The sequence below is a fragment of the Aspergillus caelatus genome (assembly GCF_009193585.1).
Source record: "Aspergillus caelatus strain CBS 763.97 unplaced genomic scaffold BDV27scaffold_10, whole genome shotgun sequence".
Taxonomy (NCBI): domain Eukaryota; kingdom Fungi; phylum Ascomycota; class Eurotiomycetes; order Eurotiales; family Aspergillaceae; genus Aspergillus; species Aspergillus caelatus.
Genome location: NW_022475273.1, coordinates 294,664 through 306,392, shown reverse-complemented (window position 1 = coordinate 306,392; position 11,729 = coordinate 294,664). Strand labels below are relative to the sequence as shown.

Below are 11,729 nucleotides of genomic sequence, written 5' to 3'. Positions count from 1 at the left end.
TTTTTTTTTCTTCTATTGTTCGTTGCTCTAAATATATATCACTATCACCCCTAAGCTCCAGCTACCTTCATTTCCCAGTATATACTCACAGATCTCACTCAACCTATACCAGTACCCTAAAAGCCACCAGGTTAGATAAAAGACAGAACTGACTCCCTTGCTTTTAATCTTCACTCTCCAAATACCCATAATTCCCATCTATGGTATCCTTAAAACCGTAAATATATTGGGTCAACAAGGGTAGCCCCTACAAAATCCACTGATATCTAGTTGATCCATCAATATATATCAACATGTGACTGTTTCTCTCTCTCTCTCTCTCTCTCTCTCTCTCTCTCTCCACGGCGAATTGACCTAGCTAAGTGGGAGCATGTGCTCCAGAGTAGATATTCAGAGATCAATGAATGAAGAAAAGCAAAGGGAACTGAATATGGATTCGATAATTTTTATTCTCCTTAATCTCCGACCTCTCCTTCTGAAATTTGTGAGGATGATACCTAATACTCCGGGGAGTACTATATTAGTGGTTTCTCCAAGTTTGGGAATAAGGGTAACTATCCCAATATCTTTGCCATCCTATTCCTGCAAAGAAATTACCCTCCCCTTTATGATAGAACCAATTTGGTAGTTCTATCTGCTTCGAGGTAGTATATTGATGTCTGCGACACATTCTAGTCAAGGGTTAACTAACTGCCAATGGTAAATCTAAGGTTGAATGATACCATGGTGGGTGGTGTTAGGGCAAAAGGCTCCTGGAGTACTATATATAGTACAGAGAACGCAAGATATTGCGATACGGATCTTAGCAAATGAAGGATGAATGCTGGGTCTCTGGTGTCATTGATTTTCTTCTTTATGAATACTCGATCCTACTATATATTTTAGAGAGCAAGAAGCCCTCTTAACATCATGTCCGTGGCAATAAATATTGCAGAAGGTATTGAAAAATCTGCAATATTGTCGTATTTTGAATTCATGAGGTTATAGCATATTCGTTTCGTACAGGTAATGAGAAGGATGGATGGTATCCAGTAAGTACCCAGTGTGATATGTTTTCCTGACCCACCAGAACCGTTTGATTTGCCGTGAGGATCGACTGGCCTCCAACCGGGTTCGACCCACTTAAGCATCTTAGTAGCACGTCCCCGGTGGGTCCAGCTGGACCGTTAGGAAAATTACCAAGACAAAAAACGGTAGTTCAATGTAGCAATGGATGTAGTTAATGCAACATACAAATCCAGGTATCACGGCAAGCAAATAGACGACCAGAACTGGTCTAACAACCACAGCATTTATCAAAGTACATACAAACAATGTAAGCATACAGCTTGAGAAAGTAGGCCGGGGGATGAAACGGCCACAAGGACGGATCCCGATATTATTCCTATCACATCGGATGCTCGCTGAAGCAAGAAAGTGACACTGAATCAAATGCCCGCTGAACACCTAGGAGAACGTAAAGTGAATGTGTAAAACACAAGGTCAACTATAGACGAGTGGGAAAGGAAACGATAAGGATAAATCATTAAAGGAAGTGACGGTGCTTGGATTAATTAAGCTTCCACAAGCGTTTGTCGGGGGCCGTTACCAAGAAATTCGAGGCATCGTCGTGCCAGCGCAATTACCTCTCCCTCACCATCTTCCTGATCCTCCTCGTCGGACTCGATGTTCTTGTCGGAGATCGACTTGACCATCTGCACGACATCATCGGATTTGGCAATATAACTGATTAGTCTCTTGTCTTCTGACTCTAACAGCTGAAGGAGAGTCCAGATGGCAATGTGTTGGAACGTAGGATCGCCGCTGGCGAGGAACCGCTTAAGATAGCCGTGGATACCGCCATTGGGATCCGCCCAATCACGAACAAATATGGAATAATCGCCGACTGTGTCAGATTAGCAAATGCGGGACGCATACAGAACTGCTCATAACTTACCCTTGGAGGAAAGATTGCCCAGGGCCGCAGCACTATTCCCTTGCACTTCAATGCTTTCAGACTCCGTCAGAGGGATCAGAACGTCAAAAACGCCGAGATTCAGAAGGTGGGGTTTGAGCTCATCACTGAGGGCCAAAACAGCGATAGCGGCAGTCATCTCCGACTGGACGCTGAGAGGAACCTTCAGGACCAGGTCCTTGCATTTCTGGACCGCACCCGCTTGGAGGACAAGCTCCTTGTTACGGTCCGAACTGGCGGCAAGATTTCGGAGCGTGGAAATGGCGTGGCACTGGATCTCTTCATTATCCGTCGAGCCAAGCAGGTCCACCAGTGGCTTCAGAAAGCCCGCATCGATAATGGGGGATTCGTTAAGCGGGTGAATAGAGATGTTGCGAATGCATGCGACGGCGGAGAGTATGAGGGGAAGGTAGGAAGACTGCAAGAGGCGCAAGAGCGGGGGAAGACCTTTGGCGCGCACGATTTCGAGTTGGTATTTCTCGTCCGAAGCCAGATTGCGAAGAGCCAGCGCGGCCTGGCATTGGACTTTAGGGGTGGATGAATCCATGAGATGAACCAGTGACTGAACCAATCGGGACTCGGTTTGGGCAAGTCTTTTTCGGTTTGACGCATCGACAGCGATGTTGCTGAGAGCAGTCGTACAATAGTATTGTACATCAACGTCGGAGGAAGAAAGCAGTTGAACCAAGACGGGAATCGCGCCAGCGTTGACCAATTGTTGTCGGTTATCATCTATACCGCCGTCAGAGAAGGATGAAGAACCAACCGCAGGCTCCCACATTGTCTACTCACCAGAATGTGTCATGTTTAGCAAGGCCCCCGTCGCATTCCGTTGTACACGCATATCCTTGGATTTCGCCAGACGAATCAACGGTCCCAGCGCACCCGACCGAGCGATCTTGGCCTTGTTGTCCTCATGCGTAGCTAGATTCGTAATGCAACCGACTGCATTGCATTGGACTTCGACATTGGGCGACATCATCTGCCGTATTAGAGGGGCCAGCCCTCCGAGGGCGACAATCAATACCTTGTTATCCGCTATATCTGTCAGCGATTGTCGTTGCCGTCATCGAAAATGAGACCAACCATTTACAGCGAGGTTTCCCAGAGCAGCGCTAGCCGCACGTTGCACTTCAATATCGGAGCTTTGTAACAAGAAAAGGATGGGTTCGAGGGTATCCCGATCAACTTCGCGCACGTCTGCGATGAAGGCGGGAGTTAGCCGTGCGAAGATCATTGAACCTCGAGATTCACCCACCTCTCTCCGTGATTTCAGCAAATGTCAAACTGGCACTTCGTTGAAGGTCGACGTTATCGGAGTATACCAGTGTACTTAAAGCGCTAAGCGGTTCACCTCTGAAGAAGTCGGTCTCGGCTCTCTATCGGGTCGGTTGAGTTAGAATCAAAATCACGCCAAGAGATCAAAACAGGGATACATAAAATCACGGAGACGGTGATCGAACGAACATACATTTTCAAGGTAGCCTAACAAGTCGGAAACTGCTTCCCGCTCGTTATCTGCTAAGGTTGTCTCGTAAATTCCATCCCTCGAGCGACCGCCGATAGGCCCGAGACAGGCGGTGATATGACACCAGCGGTCAACTGTCGAGAGACAGGATAAACACGCACTCGCGATCCCACTCATGCCTCTAATATTACAGGCCTGTAAGACCAGACACCGGCCCCACAAGCGACAAGTCTAAAAGCGAACGGAAACGAAACCAACGTTGTCAGTCCGACCGGCGAAAGACAACCTTCCTTTCGTCCCAGGGCAATATCCGGTTCCCAGGAAGGACCTCGAACGATGGGTTCTTTGTTGGCCTCTACCGAGAGACAGGGTCAGGAAAATGGAGCAATGCGGGATGCGATGGGAATCGGTTGGTGACGAGACAAAGAGACGGATGGGAGGCTCTGCATATAGCCCGATGGGAATTGAAGCTTGCGGGAGCACAAAGAATGGCGCGTGATAGGCAGGCGACTTTTCTTTGATATTATAGTCGGTCCGAATTCGAGATTAGTGTAGAAAAGACCCCAGGGTCTTACCCAGAATAGAGGGGATCGAACAATGAAGGAAGAGGGAGGGGAGGGGGGGAAGTTGGTGGTGGTGGTGGTTGGGAAGAGGACCAGAAAGAGATGGCGGACGGTGAGGTCGAGTTTAGTTACTGTTAGTCCTGCGCCTTAGCTTGGAGCACGGGTGATGAGTGACAATACGGGTCCCAAGTGAAGGTGTGGGCAAATGATAACGCGGGAAATGACAAGAGCTCATCTCCCTTTATCAGTTCCCGTCACCGACAATACAACAACAATATTTAAGATTTTCGGACAATTGCCCTCAAGAATGTCAATAATTGAATTGATTTTGTATCATTTTTTAATTCAATTCCATTTTTTTGGTTTTTCTTTCCCTCTTTTTCCTCCCTGGTTTGATTATATCTTTCATTGTTACTAGAGTATATCAAATAGATATAAACAACTGCTTTGTGTATGGTACGGTCATGTGGACATACCTCCACCTGTTTCAATTTGTTTGTCATTGTTGATCATGTACAGGATGTACAGTATGTACTCTGTATGCTACCTTATATCTCTGAGTAGTAGTCTGTCCTCCATCACATATTTCAATTTGATCGACCCACCATTCCGAAAATGCCCAAGCTAATTCTACATATCAATCACGTACTGGGCATCACAACAATCTTTATCATACAATCCTGGCAACCCTCCCCCACCAACAATGGATGAGCAAAGTATAACCCTCCCTGGTTTAATCATGGGGCTACCCGCTGATCCACCCGGCAAAACTTAAGGGTTCGACATGACACTCACGGTTGTGAGAATCATTCTCACGGTCACGGGGGGAGGACCGTCTGACTCAGTTCTCGACAATAATAACAACTTCGCCACCTATTCCTTGGTCATCACAACTGAGAAAGACCTGTGTCCGGAGACTGATTAGTACTTCCCATATGATACCAGTATTTAATAGAACATATATATATATATATAAGTTGCATATAGATATTCTCACAAACCTCGAAGCTCACTCATATCACACCTATCTTACCAAATATCGTCTGTACACCGGAGGCCACCCCTTGACGAGTGATGCGACATGATCACCGGACAAAGGATGAATGACCAACGGACTGTTAGCCATAGCGGGTGGTTCCCATGCACCACCAAGCATCTCTTATATATATTTAAGTAATCATTCTCTTTTAGACGTTGTACCTTGTGGAACGGGTTGTCTTCTGTAAGATAATCTCAGTTTGCCTGAGCTTGCTTAAGCTCGTGGTAATTCTAACAGTAGTTTGTCCAGATGCTTGGATAATATGCAGGCTTGGTCGCTGCCGATCGGCAATGGAACCTCCGCCCTCGGGTTAGCACTTGACTCCTATAAACATTAATCAGACGTGGTCATACGTCATAATAGCCCACTTTGGAGCCAAGAGGGGAAGGGAAAAAAAAAAAAAGGAAGAAGAAGAAGGCGGTCTCCGCGGTCTGGTCAGTCGGCTTCGGGATTCGGGAGTATTGGAGAATCGGAAGAACTAATTGGTACAAAAAAGGGACCCATCATCTCAGCTAACCGTTGAACATGCCATAACGAGTTACTTCCACCGAGACCCATCCACATTGAGTGATCCACGTAGGTAATTACTTTCCCATATAACCGACATGATGTATTCAGCCCATGAAATGCTCTCACACTGCTGAATGTTGCCCGTTTACCACGTGAGGCGGTGGCCCAAGAGGGTCACATGAAGCCGCCATCTTAAGTAAGTAATAAGTAATAAGGCTGTACCTCCAGACAACGAGAGTTCAGGTCGAATACCTGCGAACGATGATTGGAATGGCTTGTTGCATGTTATCCCTTCCTCGTGTTGCCCCGCAAATTAAGACCCGACACCAACTGCGGAGCAGCCCTAGTCTAGTATAGGACGATATCTTAAGCGTCCACGGTCTTAGCAACCAGCCATAAAGGGACCAATGCGAAAATCGGAGAACTTGCCACCAATCTCTTGAAGGACTTCGCGTAGTTTTGCTGATTTGCTGATGGATTCAATAACTAGGAACTCTTCTGGGAAACTGACTAAGACTCTTATCTCAGCATGTTCCAGTAAGAATGTCGCGAAACTCTGTGATACCGCAAGGATGTCCTTCAGATGTACTCCGGGCCTGTCAACTGCATGATGATCCACGGCGGAAGGAAGCTTACTGCGGGAACAGAAAAATCCATACAATCTTAAATTATGATTGTTTTGTTGTTGTTGCGCAGCATGCGAACTGTTTTCTCTCCGCCAAATCAGCCCTTGAGAGATCCTTCTATCACCATTCCATGCCGAATCCTGAAGCAAAGGGACGAGGAAAATAGATAGTACTTTTTGCTCACCGACGAGATCGCGTGTTTGTTATTTTGAGGGGGTTGGTCCATACGTTCAGATAGAGACAACTTCACGCATACCTATTACCTACCAATCCATACCATCCCATTCAGATGCCCCACTGGCAGATCTTACCATCTGACTCGCATACTTAAGCTACTTGCCATCTTTGCCAACAACAATCGTGCCCTCCCCCCCTTTTTTTCTCAATTCTGGCCTTTGTCGCCTCTCCCCCTCTTCTGGTCTAGTGTCTGTTTTTCAAATCACTAGAGCATCGCTTTGATCCTTTTAAAGCTCTTGCAACCTTCCTCTGCACACCCGTGCTTTGATCTTTTTATGATTTTATTCTTACTCCGTATTTACTCCCTACGATTTCACCCTTGGATCCCTGTAGTACGTCACGCTTTCTGACTAGAAAACCCACTTTCGTGATCCGATCGGATATTGTCTTAAGGGAGATCCCAATATAGGGTGGTTGCGCAGATCAGACGAAGCTCCCAGTGTATTTATTGTTATTATTATTATTATTACTACCTTGATCGATTTCTTCTTTCTTTTTATTTTATTATTTTTTTTAATATTTTGTTTTACTGATAGATTCAGTATCATTATTCTGTTTATTTTTTATATTATTGCAAGTTATTTTTCCTCCTTTTTTTAACCCTTTCGCCCGGGGTGAATAATTGTCTTTTTTTTTGTCTTGTTTTTTTTTTTTTTTTTTTTCCCTCTCTCTCCTCTCCTCAGGCAACCAATTAATTTTGGACCCAACCGAATGTCTGCATCCGTTTCCGCCTCCGCCTCGTCGAACTTCCCATCAGACGCTCGTTCGGGGCCCCTCCGCCGCCTTAGCCAACTGCGCGCGTATACCCAAAATCATTTCTCCTCTCAATCCTCCTCGTCATCCTCAGCCTCTAATACCAACAGTCAACAACGGATCGCCCGTCGACACACCTTTAGTAGTCGAGTATCTTGGTTTTCTCCCGCGTCATCTGCCTCCACCAGTACCGAATCTGCTCTTCCACCTGTGGGGACCAATGACCCGGCCCCATGTCCCGACTCTGAACCATCCTCATCGACCCTCGCCCGCTACAGTTCTGTCTTGTTCCCAGGCTATCGCGGTTTTGAACTCGACCTGCGTTCCCAGAATCGCTCCTCCGAGTCATCAACCTCCCCTCCTTCGTCACACGAGCCTCGTCGAACGCAGACCCAAGGCAGGATGGCGCGGCTGAGAGGGTTGTCTCAAACCCCAGATACGAGACCTGAGGTGGACACGACGCCAGCATCGGCGCCGACCAACCTGCAGAATGGGTTGTTGGACTGCCCCGACCCGGTTACCAATGAAAATTCTTCTTCATCGTCACGCCCGAAGCAGAAAGCCACCATTCGATTTTTCCCTCATCAGGATTCGCATGGAAATTCGAGACCTTCCTTACCCTTTATCCCCATCTCTCGAACTCTACCATCGGAGAGTAGTGTCATCCGGGTCGGGCGATACTCTGAGCGAGACGGCTTGCCCGTCGCAAACCCCACCGAACCCTCCGATTCGCCTGTGGGTTTCAAGTCGAAGGTCGTTAGTCGAAAACATTGTGAATTTCTGTACCTAAACGGCCAGTGGCACATTAAGGATGTCGGAAGCTCATCGGGAACCTTTTTGAACCACATGCGGTTGAGTCAGCCTAACATGGCATCCCGGCTGTACACAGTGAAGGATGGGGATATCGTGCAGCTGGGTATTGATTTCAGGGGTGGGGAAGAGATGATCTTCCGATGCGTTCGTATACGCATCGAATGCAACCGGTCCTGGCAGCAGCAGCCTAACGAGTTCAAGTATGGTCCATACACTGAGGGAGGGAAACGACGATGCTAACAGAGCTCTAGTAAAAACACTGAGAGCCTCATTAAAAATTTAGGTAAAGGCGATACGGCGGATTATTCCGGGTGTCGCGAATGCTCGATCTGCCTTGGATCTGTTTTGGTTTGTCTCACCGCTTTCTTGCTTTGCCCTTTCATTTCCCTACGCTGGTTGCTCCTGAACAGTTGGTGGCTAACGCCGAGTGTAGAGACCTTATCAGTGTCTATTCATGGCAGCATGTGCCCATGTGTGGCACTACAAATGCGTTAGTCGCCTCATCCATACGCCGGATTACCCTATGTTTCAGTGCCCGAATTGCCGTGCATATACGGATCTGAGCGCCGAGGTGGATGATTCGAACGATTACGAGGAGGTGGAGCAGAAGCCCGCCTCCACAGAGGAACAAAGAGATTCATCTCAGGACCGTCGATCCGAAACCCGCACCCCCCAACTAGAAAACAACCCAACTCCTGAGGCCTCCAACTCCTCGCAAGAATCCGTGGATGCCCAGCCAAATTCCCTGCCCGCGACAGCAGGGCTTACTCACGACGTCGAGATTATGCACCTCAGTGAAAATAGTGCATTGAGAGAACTCGATGACGAAACACCCCGTGTGGCCGATCCATCCCCTGTTGTCACGGGGAGCATCGGGATACCGGTTCCTACGGCCAGTGCTCTTCAGTGCCGGCAGGCGCAGCTGCGGGCAGATACACCCGTTCGTTCTGAATCCTCCGAAGACAACCCTCTGACGCCACGAAATGATTCCGGTCCTCTGGTATTTGACGGCCGGGCTAGCATGTCGTGAAGAAGGATAATTCTATGGAATACAACGCCATGGGACTCCATGCGCAATGACTTACATTGACCTTTTTGAGCGGGGAGACGCTTTGTCAAACGCCAGCAGTCGTCCCATCAAAGACTGTTCTACGGCCTTTCACGTGTTTCCTCTCGTTAATCCCCCTTGCATCGTTTACAATTGAACACCCCAGCATAGTTATTTTCTATCTCTATATCTAGCATCGCAATCTGGAACCCATCTGCCCTTGGTTTTAAATTATACCCCCATTTCGCATCGCCGGGTTACTCCTCTCGGTCGGCTTGGCCAGGTTCCCCATTGCGCCGTCCTCGCTGGCTGTCCGACGGTGCACTTCAGCCGGCTGGTTAATGGCGTTTTGGTATCTGCATACATCCTGCGATCTAGCTAAGGTTTACCGGTGGTCTCTCGACGATCTCCTCGTCAGCATTCGTTCTTCTGCTACACTTTCCTTTCTGTTCTATTTTGATAGCGCCTGATTGAGCATGTGTGTACATAACATTATACTGCGACCGTGCGTGGGAACCGCACTGGCCAACTTAGCTACTAAAGCAACAATTTCCTTTCTTGGCTCGCCGGAGTCCATCTTCCAATCCTCCTGCGACCGCCACGCCACCAAACAGTGGCCAGCCAGTGATTTTGAATAGCGTTTATAGGCCTATCCTTTCCCAGTACCTCCACATAATTTCATGCAGATATCCAATTACTACCCCAGAATCGAAGCGACGTCATCTCACAGAAGATCGGCACCGCATCGAACATGGCGATAGGATGCGGGAACTTTTTAAACTATGCCCAGACTATGATTAGTGGCACCAACGATCACGGTTAGTGTGTAGCTTCGTCTCTTGTGATTTGCTTGAGGGGTGGTCATGCCCCTCACAAGTCCTTTAGTCGAAACAACCTGACCCTTTCTTTTGTTTTGGTGGACCGCTTCCCTTGACAATTTCCTCCCTTCACTCACTTCTACACCTACACACATTGTTGATCCCGCCAACACTCGAAACGACAGTAGGAAAATGCGATTAAACTTGAGCGTCCCGTCCACCCCCGTGTTGAGCCGGCAAAACACCTTTGTCCGGCATGGCACACACCCGCATCTCCTTTCCCACCGACAGAAGCCGCGAAGGTACGTGCCGCGCCTGTGGTATTGGATCGGATCTGATTGAAGACTTCTTTAGATGGCCTCTAGTCTTCCGATTCATCAAAGGCGCCATCCACGGCGCCATTATCGTCCCCGTACTCTTCCACGCGCTGTTCACGGCCTTTGTCGTCTGTCTAGATCTGTACATCTTCGATACCGTCGGACTACCCAGTAGCATCGTAAGCGTTCTTTTTAATCGTATTATGCTCTCCGACGAGCATGGAATTAACCACTAAGAACAGATCCCCTCGCTCTCGATCGTGGTGGGCCTTATGCTCGTCTTCCGCAACCAAACCAGCTACAACCGCTTCTGGGACGGCCGCAGCAGCCTCACAACCCTAACAACTTGCACTCGCAACCTGGTCCGGACCATCCTCACCAACGGCTACAGCACCTCACGTCCCCTCCGCCAAGACGAAAAGGAAGACATTGAACGCACCATCCGCATCCTCATGGCCATACCTTACGCCGTGAAAAACCATCTCCGCGCCGAATATGGCGCGGCCTTCTACTCCTTTGGCGACGATGTCGGCGAGGACGGAGTCGCGGCATATAACCCCGACTACGCAAACCTGCTCCCGAAGGGACTCGAGGGTCATGAGAATGAGGGGCTAGCACTCCCATTCCAATTAAGTTTCTTCGTAGACAGTTTCATCAAGAGGGGTGTAGAGAGAGGCTGGTATAATGCGCCTGGGTCGAGTCAGATGCAGGCACAGTTGAATTCGTTGTTCGATGCTGTGGGGAAGATGGAGATGATTCGGCTGACGCCTATTCCTGTTGCGCATTTGTGGGTTTCCTTTCCCTTTCTAACCTCCCATTCACTGGTACTGTCTGGGAAGAGGATATTAATGATAATATAGAATTCATCAGAAGCAAGTCCTCGCTCTCTTCGGCTGTGTCCTGCCCTTCGGCATGGTCGATGATCTGGGCTGGTGGACTGTTCCCATTGTCAGTCTGGTTATTTTCACTCTATACGGAATCGAAGGGATCGGATCGCAACTAGAAGATCCATTCGGCTACGACCGGAACGATATCAAGATGGATGCCATTGTCGGGGACTCCAAGATGGAGATGGACGTGGTGTTATCGGAGTGGCGGAAGTTGATGTCGTCCATAGAAGCGGAGGGACCGAGGAATGAGAGTCGATGTGTCGAAGATCATAACGACCGGGATAAGTTCCCGCCTGAGATGTTCATCAAGCGTCGACCTGTGACGGGCAGGGGGTGATTTTTTGTCGACTGAGTGAGTGAGGAGTCATGGTCGAGGAGTGGATATGGGGAGAATATTGAAGAGGATTGGAATATATGTATGTATGTACTGACTGATTCATGACTTTACGTCTACATTTATGTTTACGATAGCTGTATAGCCTTACAATTGTCTACCGCATATACTTACCAGAAGCTCTAAACCTACAAACTTCCCCTAACTCACGAAACCATCCCCCCATGACAACACTCAAACTCTGGAGTGCAAGCCCCCTTCTCTAAAAAAGAGGAGCAACCATTCAGAAAATCCCTAGGAGCACCATCTTCATCGAACAAAAACATTACCACAAAACCAAGAAAGTAAAGAACCTACCA

At 48.2% G+C, this 11,729-nt stretch overlaps 3 protein-coding genes across 3 annotated transcripts; 2 read left to right on the top strand and 1 right to left on the bottom strand.

Annotated features, from left to right (window-relative positions):
* Nucleotides 1-1,438: 1,438 nt before the first annotated feature.
* vac8 (protein anchor VAC8) lies at nt 1,439-4,173 on the bottom strand. The gene is made up of 6 exons (XM_032076024.1): nt 3,426-4,173; nt 3,213-3,333; nt 3,041-3,154; nt 2,747-2,992; nt 1,937-2,686; nt 1,439-1,885 (listed from the first exon to the last, which is right to left on the bottom strand). The coding sequence occupies exons 1-6, from the start codon at nt 3,597-3,599 to the stop codon at nt 1,554-1,556; spliced, it is 1,737 nt and encodes a 578-aa protein (XP_031932752.1). The 5' UTR covers nt 3,600-4,173; the 3' UTR covers nt 1,439-1,553.
* Nucleotides 4,174-7,050: 2,877 nt separating this feature from the next.
* On the top strand, nt 7,051-9,613 carry BDV27DRAFT_120660 (FHA domain protein). The gene is made up of 3 exons (XM_032065168.1): nt 7,051-8,163; nt 8,215-8,311; nt 8,397-9,613. The coding sequence occupies exons 1-3, from the start codon at nt 7,109-7,111 to the stop codon at nt 8,991-8,993; spliced, it is 1,749 nt and encodes a 582-aa protein (XP_031932751.1). The 5' UTR covers nt 7,051-7,108; the 3' UTR covers nt 8,994-9,613.
* Nucleotides 9,614-9,946: 333 nt separating this feature from the next.
* Nucleotides 9,947-11,691, top strand: BDV27DRAFT_2092 (bestrophin family protein). Its single transcript, XM_032076020.1, has 3 exons — nt 9,947-10,325; nt 10,389-10,933; nt 11,007-11,691. The coding sequence occupies exons 1-3, from the start codon at nt 10,086-10,088 to the stop codon at nt 11,371-11,373; spliced, it is 1,152 nt and encodes a 383-aa protein (XP_031932750.1). The 5' UTR covers nt 9,947-10,085; the 3' UTR covers nt 11,374-11,691.
* The last annotated feature ends 38 nt before the right edge of the window (nt 11,692-11,729 follow it).